At 43.2% G+C, this 17,222-nt stretch overlaps 1 protein-coding gene across 1 annotated transcript in view; it reads left to right on the forward strand.

Annotated features, from left to right (window-relative positions):
- The first annotated feature begins 220 nt into the window (after positions 1-220).
- Positions 221-17,222, forward strand: part of DNTT (DNA nucleotidylexotransferase) — a 170,738-nt gene continuing 153,736 nt past the window's right edge. Inside the window, exons 1-2 of the mRNA XM_032232153.1 lie at positions 221-423; positions 15,843-16,023. Of these exons, the coding sequence (XP_032088044.1) occupies positions 221-423; positions 15,843-16,023 (384 nt within the window). The remainder of the gene's footprint in view (positions 424-15,842; positions 16,024-17,222) is intronic.

The raw sequence follows: 17,222 nt of genomic DNA on the forward strand, positions 1-17,222 counted from the left end.
TGCCATTGTCTGACTCAGGAGCGCTCTGAAAAGTGATAAATAGGTTTACAGTATAAAACTTTCTTTTGGGTGACTGGGGGAAAAGAGAGCAAGTGATATCACTGGATGGTAACTTCAAAAGCAGGCTTTTGGTTGGCCAGACAGATCGACTGCAGGCTTTATTTTTTTCCCCCGAGTGAAGTCTAGGCTTTAGCAAACGAAAGACAGTAGATGTTTTGTCATGAATGAGATCAAAACTACCAACTTCAGTCCCATGAGGAAGAGGCAGAAAAGAATGCAAATTGCAGTTCCTCCGAGCAGCTACAAAATAGACTTTAGGGACATCATTATTTTCATTGTGGAGAGGAAAATGGGAATGACCAGGAGAACCTTCCTGATGGATCTAGCAAGAAGAAAAGGCTTCCGGGTAGAGAATGAACTCAGGTACAAAAAGTTCTTTGTATGGAAGGTTGGCTTGAAAAAGTGTTTAGTGCAAGTCTATGCATATCCGTGTAGATAAGTGTGTTCAACAGGTTTGAAGCGTCTGAGCACTAAAAAGCACAGATACCTCTTTGAGAAACTTTGAGAGATGCCCCAGAGCTTCTGGCTCAGTCTAATAATCTTTAATGTGATAGGATGGGAAAAAATATGAAATAATCATATGGTCTGAAGTTCATTTAATTCTATTGGTGCCTATTAAATGTCATGCCAAGTGCGTTTTCTTTTGATGTGAGCTTCCCCCAGCATGATTTGGGACTCAAGTGTTGTCCTCAGCTCCTACATGTCTGTGCATCTGGAGTGTGCGAAGTACCAGAAAGTGTGTTTCTGAAGATCTTTTTAGTAATTGTATACATTTCCCACATTTGAAAAGGTGCTAGCAAAACAACAAAGCGTCAAGCTTTAATATGAAATATAAATGCAGCTTTAGAATAAGTAGCTTGTTGAGTAGCATTTATGTCTAGCTTCATTTAGTCCTATAACAATAGTTATTGATATACAACTGCGTTTAGCGGTACCGGCACTCCTCGAATTATGTCCACAATTGAGCTTGAAAGTTTTGCCACTAAGTGAGACATTTGTTAAGTGAGTCTGCCCCGTTTTGTGACCTTTCTCGCCACGGTCGTTAAATGAGTCACTGCAGGTGTTAAGTTAGTCACAAGGTTGTTAAGTGAATTTGGCTCCCCCCACTGACTCTCCTTGACTTCCTTGTCGCGAAAGCTGATCACATGACCCTGAAACACTCGAACCGTCAAAAAATATGAGTCAGTTGCACAAGCGCTTGATTTTTGATCACATGACCATGGGGACGTTGTAACGGTTGTAAGTGTGAAAAATGGGTCGTAAGTCCCTTTTTTCAGGGCTGTGGTAGCTTTGATCAGTCACTTAATGAACTGTTGTAATTCGGGGACTGCCTGTATGTTGATGGTAAATATCTATACATTCAGAATGAGGTCCTCCTCGTTGTTAAATAATTAATTCTGCATATAGGGTTAAATTTAAGCATATTTTACTACGTGGCAATTATGGAATGAGATTTTAGTCTTGTGTGTAATGATATTTCCGTGCGTTTTGCAGTGCTCTGATTTCAGTGCCCTAGTTCAAAGTAACGTGGGCGTTTTATAGTAAATAAGAAGGCTTTCTACAAGTGGGCCATCCTTATTATTTCAATAGAGAAGGCGTGTGAAGGAGCTGGATATATTATGCAGGGCTGGGTTTCGACCGGTTCGCACCGGTCCCTGCGATCCGGTTGGTCGCCGAACCCGGAAGTAAGTAACTTCCGGGAACGGCGAAGCCCCCCCCCCCCGCGCCCACGCGCGCCCGCACACCCGCGCCCGCTCCTTACCCGTTTTTTTTGAATTTCGCGCTTTCCACGCATGCGCAGAACGCCTGCGCGATCCTCCAGGAGCAGCTGGAGCATCGTGCAGACGCTAGTACGCACGCGCGCATTGCGCGTGTGCACACGCGCACCGCGTGCGTGCGCGAGGACGCCACGTGCGTGCGCGAGGACGCCGCCGGCCTCGTTCCAACCGATCCGGTTGGAACGGGGCGAGAAACCCACCCCTGATATTATGGTACCCACTCAGCAGGCAATTAATAACTGCAGATTTTTAATTGGGGTTGTTTAGGAGGGAAAACCTGATTGGGAATCCTGCTCTGAAGGAATCAGGTTGCCTTCCCACAATTCTAGCTGCAAATCTAGACCAGTTCCCAAAGGCAAGAGTGAACTCCCCCCCCCCCTCTTTTCTTAAAGTGTGTGCATTAACACGTGGGAGCGTAAAATTGTGGTTAGGTCAGGGGTGATATGCTACCGGTTTGGACCGGTTCACCTGAATTGGTAGCAAAGATGCCAGCTGTTCGCCCGAACCGTTAGCAAAAAAAAAATGCTGCCAGTTTGGGTGAACTGGTTTTCCTGACGATCAACTCTGCTGTGCGATTTATATTAACTAGAAAGCAGGGGATTTCCTGCTTTCTAGCTAATCTAAATCGCATGGCACAGCTGATTCCCTCCCCCTCGCTGTTCGCTTACCTTGCTGTTCGCTTACCTTGCTGTTCGCTTACTTGCTTGCCAGGCGCACTCAGTAGCAGGCCCCGCCCCCTCGGATGTCATTTTGATGTTCTGCGCATGCACGGAAGGTCCTGCACATGTGCAGAGGTGGTGCCTGCGAGCAAAGCAATCATGCACACACTCACATTGCTACCGAATAGGTAGCAGAGGTAAGTGGATTTCACCCCTGAGCTAGGTGTGTGGTTATGTTTCAAGAGAGGGAAGGTTTGAAACTTTGGGACAATTTTGGAGAAGGCGGGAGAAGCTCATTCAATGTATAAGGAATGTATTATTTCTGCAGAAGTCTAATGCACCAGTTTAGGTGAAGTCTCTCTCAACTCAAGTGCACCTCCTGATGAGTACTATCAGCCCAAGTAGGTTGATCTGACCAGGAAATCAGATGCATGGGAGGGCTAAAACTACTTTTATTGACATTTGGCTATAATGAGGTAAACTTGCAAGTCTGATTTTGCTACACTGCCTCCCTCTTTTTAATAAGGAGATCCACTTCTGAACATTATCCACCCATACTATTATTCTTCTCTTGCTTCCTAGTATCTATCTCTCCCCACTTATGACTATAACCATGTTGCTTGTATCTTTCAATTTATATTGTTTTTTATTTGTTTCCTAGCACGATTTGATAGCTTATTAGTAACCTTGACTAGCACTAAGGGTCGTATCCTTTTATTCTTGATGAATGTATTTTATTCTCCTTATGGACACTGAGAGCATATGCACCAAGGACAAATTGTGTGTCCAATCACACTTGGCCAATAAATAATTCTATTCTAATTTGTCTCTTCTCTTCTCTTCTCTTCTCTTCTCTTCTCTTCTCTTCTCTTCTCTTCTCTTCTCTTCTCTTCTCTTCTCTTCTCTCCTCTCCTCTCCTCTCCTCTCCTCTCCTCTCCTCTCCTCTTCAGATTTAGCCCCTTTTGACTAGGCTATGGAGCCTGAAAATCTTTACCAAAGCCATCTCCCTTATTCTCAAAAACTAGTTGGACGCATCCTTGTCATTTTCTTGGCCACAACATGGAACCAGGTTGCTATTGCTTTTTTACAGGATGTGGTTTTTCAACTTCCCAGTTTACCCTACGACCCTGAGATTTATACTAAATAATAATCTGGTCTGCTTGGGTTATTCAGGTTCAGTTAAGATTAGCAAAAAGCTACGACTTAAAAAGAAGACCAATATAAAACCATGTCACTGAAAATCAGGAATAAGCCAGTGAAGTTTGGTGGTTATGATTTTGAAGGGAAAGGGTTTTTTGGGTGCCACCAATATGGAGTGAGAGGAGCTGAATGTGGTCCTATTTGCTGAAGCAAAATGAGTAAATGTTTTACTTCTACAAGACAAAATGTCAATACTTTATGTCTAACTTTTACTTAAGATCAATTATGAATAGAATCTGTTACATTTGGGGTGTTTCCCTTCTAAACTATCTACACAGCGGGCTGTTTCTCTGCTAAACATGTAGGCTGAGCTAGTTGCTGCCAGAGTCACCATGGATGACTCTGCTTAGTGCTTAACTGTTTAAAAAAGCCTCTAAAAAAATTGCCCTCTGCAGGAGGAGGCAGGAGAACGAGGTGCCTCATCTAGTCTGACTTTATGATCCCTCAAGCAGAGCCAAGCAAGGGTTAAAAGCCGAAAAATTCCTGACGTAGATGAGGCACGGAGAAGAAAAAGAATGAAGGAAAACTTTTTCGCAAAGGAGAAAAACAAATGCTGTCGCTTTAAATCGGAACTGAGCATGCCTGGCTGTGGAATTCTGGGAGTTGAAGTCCACAAGTCTAAAAAAATTTGAAACCCACCACTGTGTCAGCGCCTCACCAGCCATAAACCTCACCGCACGTCACTGCTTTATCAGTATATATTTCTTAGCTGTCACTATTGTAAATCTGAATATTTGGAAGCTGCTGCCTAGTTTGGAAAGAAAGCTGCTATTCCAGACAGCAGAAGGATTCTTGAGGGGTCCTTGATGAGCTTGGCTGTTTTCTTGCATGTGTTTCGTTACCCAAACTAGGTAACATCATCAGCGCTAGTAGGAGTGGGGACTCTCAATTAATATTCTAGAAGCTTGCCGTAGCAGTGTTGGTGGAAATGGTCTCGGAGGTTCTTTGGTTGGGCTGTTTACTGTTAGCTTGTTCGGCAGTTCCTCAATTGGGGCATTGTTCAATTCTTGATTGTTGGTTGTTGTGACTCAGCAGCAGCTTGCCGTGAGTTGCGTCGGGATGCAGGAATAATGAGCAGCTGTTGCTCGTTAGGGTCGTCTTCTGCAGATAAAAGACGGATGGTGCCATGCCTTAGTGGCAGAAGTCAACATTCGTGGTTCGTCGTTCGTCGTGTGTGGTTCATCGTTTCGAGATTCAAAGAGGCACTTGGATAAGTGATTTGCTTTCTGTAAACCTGATTCCAAGAGGCACTTGGATAAGTGATTTGCTTTCTGTAAACCTGGTTTGCTGTAAGAGCTTTTTGTTTTTGCTTTTGCTGTGTAACTTTTTGCCAGAGACTTTATCTACATTTATTTTTGGGCTCGCAGCCAGCTTGAGCCAGGACTGATAAAGATATTTCCTTTGAAGTTCTGTCTGACTGTCGTTTGTGAATGAGCGAAGAGGGGGGGGGGTGTCAGAACAGTTGGTCTAATATTAATTTTGGAGTTAATCTAGGGGTGGGCTGCTATGGGTCTGCACAGTTTCAGGAGAACCCATAGTTAATGTTATGGCCATTTCGGAGAACCTCCAAATCCCACCCCTGGCTGAACCCGCCCACCCGCCCCTCCCATCCCTCCCCGGAGTCTCCACATGGCCCGTTTTGAATGTGAGGGGAGGGGGAAAAATGGGCCTCCTGAACATTCCGGAAGGCCAAAAACAGGCCTGTTTCTGGCCTCTGGAGGGCCTTCAGAGCCTGAGGGATGCAGTTTTCGCCCTCCCAGAGGCTCGAGGAAAGCCTCCGGAGCCTGGGGAAGGGGAAAACACCCCCCCCCCCGCTGTGTTGCAGGAGTCCGACTAGGCCACACCCACCATGGCCATGTCCACCCAGCAACCAGGCAGAAAACCCATTGGTGAAATTTTTGAAGCCCACCCATGAGTTAAATCTATGATCATCTGGGTATTGATTGCTGGTGAGGAGGTGTTTTAGTCTTTCTGTTTCTGTTCTGACCCCCTTCCTCCATCCAGGAACGAAAGCCAAAACCCATGTAACTAAAAAGGTTTCTTTTAATCAGTCCAGACTCTCATTGGCTGCAAGCCACATAAACAAAAAGATGGCAGCAATGCACACAAACTCTGGCAGCAATCCAGCCTGCCAAGTTTGTTTCTGGTTAGTCCTTAACTTCTGCACAAGGGCGTGGTTTCTTTTATAATCAGGAGAGGATCTTAATAAGCATCAACTGAGCGTAATCATCTCCTATGATTACGCAGTTGTTCTTGCCGCCGAGTAGCCCTTCTACGGCGTGCATCCCGAAACAACTCACAAGTGTTTTCCTGATCACTCCCTCTGATCCAAGGCTCCAGCGCCACCTGGTGGCCAACCAGTCTCTCCTCGCCCTGCTCGGAGTCGGCACCCTGTCCAGGGTCCTCCACCTCCTCCAGGGCCGACTCATAAGACCCCTCGCTGTCGGAGTCTGGCGCGCAGCTCCAACGGCAACTGCCGGGCCACAACAGACATCGTTTATGTGTCTATTGATGGCTGTTGTCAGGGTGCCAAGCTTCTAGGAATTGTTTAGCATTTTTTGACTTGGCTTCATCTAGGATAGTTACAATGGTCACAATCTCCCAGTTGTTAAGTCTGGTTAAGTCTGTCCCTATGTTGTGAAATTAAAGAGATTTCATCATGACTTCTCGTTGCTAATTGATGTTCATGGGTGCATTCTGCCAGACTTCTGCCTATTTCTCCTACACAGCCACTGTTACAGTCATTACACTGTACGTTGTAGATGCCTCTCGTTTTTTTTTCTACTTCTGTGGTTGCCGAATCTTCTGGTTTTTAAAGGATGTTTTGAAGGGCTTTAGTTGGTGCTTTGCTGATTCCACGTGGTGGTAATAGTCTGTTGGTGGTTTCTGAGATACTGTTGATATATGTTTTGGAAAGAAGGATTCTTCCCAAAGCTATAGCGTGATATCTAGATCAGAAGTGTAACACGGGGATGGGGACAAGGTCCTAGCCCTCTGATCCACATTGGATGTCACATTTTTATAAAATGTTGATCCACGCAATGATCTCTATCCCAAAATCTGAGCTAACCTAAATGGCCAAATGTGGAAAATTTCAATAGCAGATGTTAAAGGAAAATAATATCACAGTGCATAATATCTTGTTCCTGTAAATAAACCTTCTTAATTTGGAGAATCTCATTAGCCAAGTGTTGAAAGAACACTCAGGCATCTTAATATAGCACTAGCGCTGAATGTTATAGCCACAATTAAATTAACTTTGCTCCTGGCCATCTTACACGAGGAGGGTTTCTATCAGCTGCCTTTTTTCTATTACATGAACATTATATCTGTTACATATGTGGAAGCACATCAGTTACACTGATGCAAAATTGAGGGAGGGATCTATCTTGAATAAACACATGTATCGTTACTTAGGGAGATGATACTGGAGATTATAAACATCTGGAATGTATGGAGCTCTCTGGCCCTTCGGTTTCTAAGGCCCGCCTGCCATCTCACCTGCCATTAAGCGCCTTGGTGCAATTGCTCATGTTTTCTGCTATATGGAGCTAAGAGCTGAGGTGGTGCAGTGGTTAGGGTGCAGTACTGCAGGCCACTTCAGCTGACTGTTATCTGCAGTTCAGCGGTTCAAATCTCACCGGCTCAAGGTTGACTCAGCCTTCCATCCTTCTGAGGTGGGTGAAATGAGGACCCAGACTGTGGGGGCGATATGCTGACTCTGTAAACCGCTTAGAGATGGCTGAAAGCCCTATGAAGCGGTATATAAGTCTAACTGCTATTGCTATTGCTATTGCTATTTTTGTCTGGGCTGACCCAAAAATAAATATGGTCAGAAACTAGGACCCAAATAGTGTCTGTTCCATTTTCCCCCAAAAAATATTCTTAAATGATCAATGGCTAGTTGGCATTTGCAGCTGCCAGTGTAGGAGAGACAAAAATCAGTCAGGAGTGCAAAAATCTTCTTCAGGCTGGTGAGTTCTTGGGCACATCTATGTGCCCTTAATCCCCAACCCTACTCTTCAGTGGTGAAATTCAATTTTTTTTAACTACCAGTTCTGTGCGTGTGGTTTGGTAGGCATGGCAGGGGAAGGATAATGCAAAATCCCCATTCCCTTCCTACTCCAGGGGAAGGATACTGTAATATCTTCATTTCCTCACCACTCCAGGGGAAGGTTGCTGTAAAATCTCCATTTCTTCCCCACTCCAGGGGAAGGATACTGTAAAATCTCCATTCCCTGCCCACTCCAGGGGAAGGATAGTGTAAAATCCCCATTCCCTCTCCAGGGGAAGGATACTGTAATATCTTCATTCCCTCACCACTCCAGGGGAAGGTTGCTGTAAAATCTTCATTCCTATCCCACTCCGGGGGAAGGATACTATAAAATCTTCATTCCTTCCCCACTCCAGGAGAAGGATACTGTAAAATCTCCATTCCCACCCCGCTCCAGGGGAAGGGTGCTATAAAATCCCCATTCCCACCCCATTCTGGGGCAGACCAGAGGTGGTATTTGCTGGTTCTCCAAACTACTCAAAATTTCCGCTATCAGTTCTCCAGAACTTGTCAGAACCTGCTGAATTTCACCCCTGCTACTCTTGGTGAAAGTATAAATTGCCACGGTCTTCTTGCTGGATACTTTTAGATTTCTCTAAATGGGATGGACTGTGGATTCCCACGCAGGCTTTGACCCCCCCCCCAATTCAATTCCATTTAACATTTTCGAGTCAGCTAGACACATCTTCCTAGCTGGACAGAGGAAAAGCAAGTGACCTCTTTTCTTTCTGTCTCTTCCCGCCCCTCATAGCAAATTGATAACTTCAGCCAGAGCAAATGTGAAGAAGAAAAGAGGACTTGACAATTTTGGTTTATTTATTTATTTTATCCAGGCCCTGGGAGGTGTTCCTTGTTTGACTGGAAACCGTTTTGAATTCACTTCAACCAGGACAATTTAACTGTCAATCTATTTTTTTTTAAAAAAAAAAATATGTCAACAATATCGGTGGAAATTCTACGTTTTTTACATTATTTTTTTTTTTTTTTGGACCAAGGATACAACGCAGCTGTAGAATAACAGAAGAAAAGTAGGGCATGCTGGCTGATCTGTTATTGTGAGTGCAGAAATGGCAGAGTTCCCAGAACTTCAGCTATGTACAAAATACATTAAATATGCACATTTTATATAAAGGGATATAAACCACAGGAAGCAGAAGTTAAACAACTCTTAACTGAATTTTTTTGTTGTTGTTTGAGACAACAAAGCAGATCACATCAGTTTAATTAAAGGGGGAAGGCAACACAGTGTTGATTTGAAAAATGATGTGTAACCAGTTTGATCATTAAGATAACAGACTACAGTCCTATCTGGGTTTGCTGGAAAGAAGTCTAATTGAGCTCAGTGGGACTTACTTCTGAGCAAGCATGCATAGGATTATGCTTCTCTGCTGAAATCTTTTTTTTATTTTGGCTTTCCTCAACCTGGGACCCACCAGTTGGGCACCGGCTAGAAATTTGCAAGCAGAAATCTCATCATATCTAGACACAAGTTTGGGGAAAGATGTTCTTAGAAGTGGACATCATTCCAGGCCCATATATTAAAAAAAATGTGATATGGAATACGTAGGAATTCTTATGTGACTGTTTTTAGCTCTTTAAATTGGCAGCTGTTTAAATTTTCCCAGGAACCTGTGACTGCTCGCCACAGCTTCTGTGTGATCCATAGAAACGCACATTTCAAGAGCATTTTTTTTTACTTCGAATCTGAAGTACTACAGTTCAGTTTCATTTTCCCAGAATAAATAGCAATAGCAATAGTAGCAATAGCAGTTAGACTTATATCCCGCTTCATAGGGCTTTCAGCCGCTCTCTAAGCGGTTTACAGAGTCAGCATATCGCCCCCACAGTCTGGGTCCTCATTTCACCCACCTCGGAAGGATGGAAGGCTGAGTCAACCCTGAGCCGCTTAGCAATAGCAATAGCAATGGCAGTTAGACTTATATACCGCTTCATAGGGCTTTCAGCCCTCTCTAAGCAGTTTACAGAGTCAGCATATTGCCCCCAACAATCCGGGTCCTCATTTTACCCACCTCGGAAGGATGGAGGGCTGAGTCAACCTTGAGCCGGTGAGATTTGAACCGCCGAACTGCAGATAGCAGTCAGCTGAAGTGGCCCGCAGTACTGCACCCTAACCACTGCGCCACCCACTGAATTGAATGAGACTTTCTTTTGAGCAAATATCCGTAGCGTCGACTTACCCAGGACAACTTATATCACACTGTTCCAGTGTAAACGAATGCTCAGAATGATTTAAAATGGAATAAATATACAACATAGTACAATACTATATTGTCACAGATACAAATGTGCTTATATACAGTGGTATATTTGTGTATATATAGTATAGTATGACAGTATAAAGCTCTTCTAATTCTCCCTTCCGGGAAGTTGGACTAGAGAATAATAAGAAAGTGTGGAGCGTAAATCCAATCTCTATCATTTTTGTTAACAGCTGGTGGGACTGATATGAAAGTAGAATTCTGGATTAGCTTTCAAAGCTCTTGCTGACATCCCCTAAAGTGAGCCAAGCCCAGTGAGTTGCATAAAGTAGGGGATTCTCAAGACACAAAGGAAACAACACAAGAGCCATAAAACTTAAGCCAGGAACTCCATTTAAAAATGGAAAAAGGGGATGATCACGGAAGCATCCCTTTTTTTTAAAAAAAAGATTTTTATTAGGTAAACATTAAAAACGTTGGACATAGTACATCATCTCTGGTATAGTCATTTCCACAGAGTTCTTAGATCTTACAACAATAACAGTTTATATCTGGAGAGAGCCGAGGTGGCGCAGTGGTTAAATGCAGCACTGCAGGCTACTTCAGCTGACTGCAGTTCTGCAGTTCGGCTGTTCAAATCTCACCGGCTCAGGGTTGACTCAGCCTTCCATCCTTCCGAGGTGGGTAAAATGAGGACCCGGATTGTTGTTGGGGGCGATATGCTGACTCTGTAAACCGCTTAGAGAGAGCTGAAAGCCCTATGAAGCGGTATATAAGTCTAACTGCTATTGCTATTGCTATTGCTATTGCTATTGCTATTGCTATCTATCTATCTATCTATCTATCTATCTATCTATCTATCTATCTATCTATCTATCTATCTATCTATCTATCTATCTTCTATATCTATCTTATCTATTATCTATCCATCCAAGGCTCAGGGTTGACTCAGCCTTCCATCCTTCCGAGGTGGGTAAAATGAGGACCCGGATTGTTGTTGGGGGCGATATGCTGACTCTGTAAACCGCTTAGAGAGGGCTGAAAGCCCTATGAAGCGGTATATAAGTCTAACTGCTATTGCTATCTCTTATGTAGATATGTGGAATCAGTCAAATTACCTACCCATTAATCCCTTTCATTATATAGTTACTACCAGTACATATACATATCCAATTCCTACCTATCCTACAATGTTAATATCATATTTCCAATTCTTAACTTATCTATGTTTTTCTGTCCCGAACTTTCCCCCTCGTTTCTAACCATTGGTAAACATTTCTCCCAGATTTCGTAGTATCCCGTCTCACCCTTGTCCTTGAGCTCTAGAATCAGTCTGTCCATTTCTGTGCATGTTAGTATCTTATTTATTATTTATTCTTCTCTTTGTTGTTCCATTTTTGGGCGAAGCATCCTTCTTTTTGACTGAGAGATTATTTGCAGTGATCAGGACTAGCAATCCTGGGTCATGCCATGATATTGTGCAAAAGGCCAGGTTAATTTCAAGAGATGCATCCCAAAAGTGTTTTTTTTTTTCAAGAGGCAAGAGGAAATTTCTGGTTTTTCTTTGAAGATGTTTCACTTCTCGTCCTTCAGCTGAGACTGGATGTTGGGGAATGGAAGGATTTATACTCCTTTTCATACAGCTGGTCATTTCCATTCTTTTTAGCAAGTTGTTAAGGTGACCTGGGGGTTAATCTGTGTTGTGAGGGTCACCTGAGTGGTGCAAATGGTTGTGCAGCCTTCTTGGAACTGTTGAAAGGAGTTGTGTTGCCTGCAAGGAATATAAATCCTTCCATTCCCCACCATCCAGTCAGAGCTGAAGAAGCTCCTTGGATGAGTAGTAAAACAACTTCAAAGAAAACCCAGAAAATCCAGTTGCCTCTTGAAAAAAAACCCACCTTTGAGACAACCAGGACTTGGATGACTGAGAATCTCCATAGACTTCCAAAGATGTGGCTTTGAGATGTGTGTCAATCTTGGTTTTTAAAATTTGCAATTTAAGGTCATGGGTCTCCACAGGTCCGAGAGGGGGAAATGATGAAATGTGCTGTGATTGGATTGCCCCAATCAAATGCCACATTTCATGCTCCTTCTTGTGATTATTGGGATGCAAGAGTGGAAGGAATTGTGATGTCACCGCTTCTGTTATGTTTTCTGTTATCATGGCAAGCTGGGAAGCTACATTTAAAATGCATTAAATCTATCCAAAGACTGGATGTCTCTTATTTCATTTCCTGCCCCAAATCAACAGATAATCACATTTCCGATGTTCAGCAATTTGCTGCTTTATTGCCTCTGGGAACTTGCAGAAAGAAAGAAAAAAAGGCTTGATGGAAATATGAAGGAACTGATACCTAGGCAAAAGGGGCTGAAATATTGCTTTAAGACCAGAGCTATGAAATAACATTTAGAAGTAGCTTCGAAAGAAACTTCCTTAATTCACTGAATAGAATATAATTCTTTATTGTCCAAATGTGATTGGACACACAAGGAATTTGTCTTTGGTGCATATCCTCTCAGTGTACATAAAAGAAAAGATATGTTCATCACGAATCAACAATTAATGATAGTCATAGGGTGAAAATAAGCAATCAGGAAACAATCAATATCAATCGTAAGGATACAAGCAGCAAAGTTACAGTCCTGAAGTCATAAGTGGGAGGAGATGGGTGATAGGAAGGATGAGAAGACTAACAGCTAGATTGTTGGTGGCGCAATACTGGCAGAAGGAAGACTTGTCTACAATTCAAGAATGGACATTGAAAGTCACAAATTTAGCCGAGATGGCTAAAATATCTGCATATCTTAAGGACCACTCAAACGAGAGATATAAACAAGACGAAAAAATGGATCGATTATATACAAAATAAATATGGGACTAAGAAATTCCAGATAGCTTATGCTTAAGATCAGGACTGATATAAATTGTTTAAAGTTAGCCTAGCAAGGAGGAGCTAAGTTCAATGTAAAGATGTTATCAATTTTCTATTCTTTTTTCCAATATATTTTAGACTGTTTTTGTTAAAGATTTATACCGTGTATGGGTTCTGGGAAGTCAGGGGAGGGAAGGTTGGGGGGGGGTTGGGGGGGAGGGAGGGATGAATATTAGGCTTGACGAGGGGTGTTAGATTTTAATGTAATATGATTGCACATGTATACTGTCTTCTCTTATTTTTTCTTTAAAACTAAGATATGTTAAGTATATTGATATGGAAGCATAAATGCCATCAACATAGAATGGAGTTTGCTCAGAAGCGGAAATACACCAATGGGAGGAAGAGTGGGAAACAGAGGAGAGAAGAAAGATGGGAAGAGAGGGATAGGAGAGAGGGTAAGGGGGGAAGATGAGGAGGAGAAGGAGGAGTGGAATGAAGAGAGAGGAGAAGGAGAAAGGAAGGGGAAGTAGAGTAGAAAAAGGATGATGGAGGGAAGAAAGGAGGTAGGAGAGAGGCAGAAGAAAGAGGTGTATGGAGAGCCGAAGAGCTAATAATGGGTTTTTATCTTTCTGGGCATTGATGACAAGAGGAACTGATGTAATTACTACTTAATACAATAGGATATTGGCTATGTAATAGTATACATGTGATTGTATGTTATGGCAAGTCATTGTTTACGTCACTGCCACTGAAAGGGAGCTGTGGGGTCATTACATTCTGTGGGTGAATAGCAGGGAACGTTACACATTTCTAGTATTTGGAGTGGGTCTTCTAAAAGAGTTGGCATGGTTGTTTTGAAGCTGCCTGCACTTGTGTTCATGAACCAACAACTCTTCTGCTAAAACCCCCAGTGAAGTGAAGGGATTATAGACACACATATGCATAGGGACGCAGTGGGTCAGTGGCTAAGACACTGAACTTGTCGATCAGAAAGGTCGGCAGTTTGGCGGCTCGAATCCCTAGTGCCGCGTAATGGAGTGAGCTCCCGTTACTTGTCCCAGCTTCTGCCAACCTAGCAGTTCGAAAGCATGTAAAAATGCAAGTAGAAAAATAGGAACCACCTTTGATGGGAAGGGAACAGCGTTCCATGCGCCTTCGGCATTTAGTCATGTCAGCCACATGACCACGGAGACGTCTTCGGACAGCGCTGGATCTCTGGCTTTGAAACGGAGATGAGTATCAGCCCCTAGAGTCGGGAACGACTAGCACATATGTGCGAAGGAAACCTTTTGAAACAATTGTGCTAACCCTCTCAGAGAACACATCTTGTGGCCTGCCCATTTCTAATGCTTTGCATAATATGCCATAAGGACGTCTGTTTGAGTAGTGATTTAAGAACCGTTATAATTAGTTACCTAGTCACCCAATCATTAAAGTTTCATTAAAGCCACAACTAAAATATCAGTGTAGCACAGACTGTTATGCTTACACTTAAAGATGTGCTTGCTTGCTATATACAGCACATAGTTCAAAGGGATTATTTCATGTATGCTTAACAAATTGTTATGTACAAAGGGTTTACTTTCGAGGTTTGAAGTTTAGTGGAAAATATTAGCAATGAAATGCTTAAAATATTTAGCACCAAAGAGATTTTTTTGGGCTATATTCCAGACACTGACCAGGCACACAATTTATTCAGAAGGCAATCTGGGTAATATTAAGATTCTTCATTATTATAGGATATAAGCATAGCATTTTTTTTCATACTGCAGGCATGAAATGGCTGAGGAAAATGCAACTTATGAGGCTGTCTCAAAGGTGGTTTTTCAGGAGGTAACTGGACTGTGTTTTTGCTTTGAAGATGTTTTCCTTCTCATTCAAGAATCTTCTTCCCCTCTGACTGGATGGTGGGGAATGGAAGGATTTGTCTGCAAGGAGTATCCATTTTTCCATTCCCCACCATCCAGTCAGAGGGGAAGAAGATTCTTGGGTGAGAAGCAAAACATCTTCAAAAGAAAAAAAAGTCCAGTTGCCTCCTGAAAAAGCACCTTTGGGTCAACCATGACCTGGATGATTGAGAACCTCTACAGACTTTTACCTTACGAGGCTGTTAATTGATACTAAGTCTGAGTTTCAGAGAATCATTGCAATATGATAACATATTTGGAGTTCCTATAACATCAAATTGCATCTCCCTCCCTCCCTCCCTCCTTCCCTGGCAGTTCTCCTGTTTGCTGTTATAAAATCTTGCTAAGAGCTGTGGTGGCGCAGTGGTTAGAATGCAGGATTGCAGGCTAATTCTGCCGACTATCAGCAGTTCGATCCTGATCAGCTCACGGTTAATTCAGCCTTCCATCCTTTTGAGGTGGGTAAAATGAGGACCCGGATTGTTAGGGGCAACATGGAGCCGAGTGGTTAAATGCAGCAATAGCAATAGCAATAGCAGTTAGACTTATATACTGCTTCATAGGGCTTTCAGCCCTCTCTAAGCGGTTTACAGAGTCAGCATATTGCCCCCAACAACAATCCGGGTCCTCATTTCACCCACCTCGGAAGGATGGAAGGCTGAGTCAACCCTGAGCCGGTAAGATTTGAACAGCCGAACTGCAGAACTGCAGTCAGCTGAAGTAGCCTGCAGTGCTGCATTTAACCACTGCGCCACCTTGGCTCTTCTTCAGCTGACTGCAGTTCTGCAGTTCGGCTGTTCAAATCTTACCAGGCTCAAGGTTGACTCTCAGCCTTCCATCCTTCCGAGGTGGGTAAAATGAGGACCCGGATTGTTGTTGGGGGCGATATGCTGACTCTGTAAACCGCTTAGAGAGGGCTGAAAGCCCTATGAAGCGGTATATAAGTCTAACTGCTGTTGCTATTGCTATGACGCTGATGCTAAACCATTTAGAAAAGGCTGTAAAACACTGTGAAGGGGTATATAAGTCTAAATGCTATTGCTATTGCTTGCTCAAGAGGAAGTTCAACCTTTATGCTTGTTTCTCTAGTGATTGTGTCACCCACATTGTGGCTGAGAATAATTCCTGCTCCGAAATCCTTGGATGGCTGCATAAACACAAGATGGAGGACAGCTCAAGATTCAGGATTCTTGATATCAGCTGGTTGACAGCCTGCATGGAGGTGGGAAGACCAGTGGATTTTGAGAAATATCAGCTTCCTGTAAGTCAAGTGGAACAATGTGAAAGCAATGGGATGGGAAGAGCATCAAGAGTTACAAAGCGAGATGGGCCATGACGGATAGATGGTTAAGCTAGACATCTAAGCTTAACCATCTAAGAGCCGAGGTGGCGCAGTGGGTAGGGTGCAGTACTGCAGGCCACTTCAGCTGACTGCTATCTGCAGTTCGGCGGTTCAAATCTCACCGGCTCAAGGTTGACTCAGCCTTCCATCCTTCCGAGGTGGGTGAAATGAGGACCCGGATTGTTGTTGGGGGCGATATGCTGACTCTCTGTAAACCGCTTAGAGAGGGCTGGAAGCCCTATGAAGCGGTATATAAGTCTAATTGCTATAATAACTTGCAGTATATTAAAGCAATCTTCTACATGTTCAAACAGTACAAAATATCAATAGTACAAAATAGTACTATCAATATCAATAGTACAAAAACAGTGATAGGTGACTATATTCTTCATGCCAGTTAACTTCTCTTAGGCTTCTGATTGGCCGCTGGTACAAAGAGAAAGTGGGACTAAATGGACCTTGGATGGATTAGAGGCAACATTATATCTACCCAAAGTCTTTACTGAATACTTTTCTTTAGCTCAATCTCTTTTTTGTACATAGGATCGGATGACTAAGAGATAGAGATATTCCTTGCAACAGTTTTTCTAATGTGTTATGTGTCCCCAGAGAAGAACAAAATAATGTTTTAATTTTGTTGTATGCTGCCCAATGTTCACCGAGGTGAGCCGAGGTGGTGCAGTGGATAGGGTGCAGCACTGCAGGCCATTTCAGCTGACTGTTATCTGCAGTTCGGCTGTTCAAATCTCACCGGCTCAAGGTTGACTCAGCCTTCCATCCTTCCGAGGTGGGTGAAATGAGGACCCAGACTGTGGGGGCAATATGCTGACTCTGTAAACCACTTAGAGAGGGCTGAAAGCCCTATGAAGCGGTATATAAGTCTAACTGCTATTGCTATTACTAAGAAGATCAACTAAAATGATGAAAGGCGAGGAGACCAAAACATATGGAGAACGGGTGCAGGAATTGGGTATGTTTAGTCTACAGGAAAGAAGGACTAGGGGTGACACGATAGCAGTATTCCAGTATTTGAGGGGCTGCTACAAAGAAGAGGGGGTCAAATTATTCTCCAAAGCACCGGAAGGCAAGACAAGAAACAATGAATGGAAACTAATCAAGGAGAGAAG

Source organism: Thamnophis elegans, chromosome 15 (assembly GCF_009769535.1).
Source record: "Thamnophis elegans isolate rThaEle1 chromosome 15, rThaEle1.pri, whole genome shotgun sequence".
NCBI classification, from domain to species: Eukaryota; Metazoa; Chordata; class Lepidosauria; order Squamata; family Colubridae; genus Thamnophis; species Thamnophis elegans.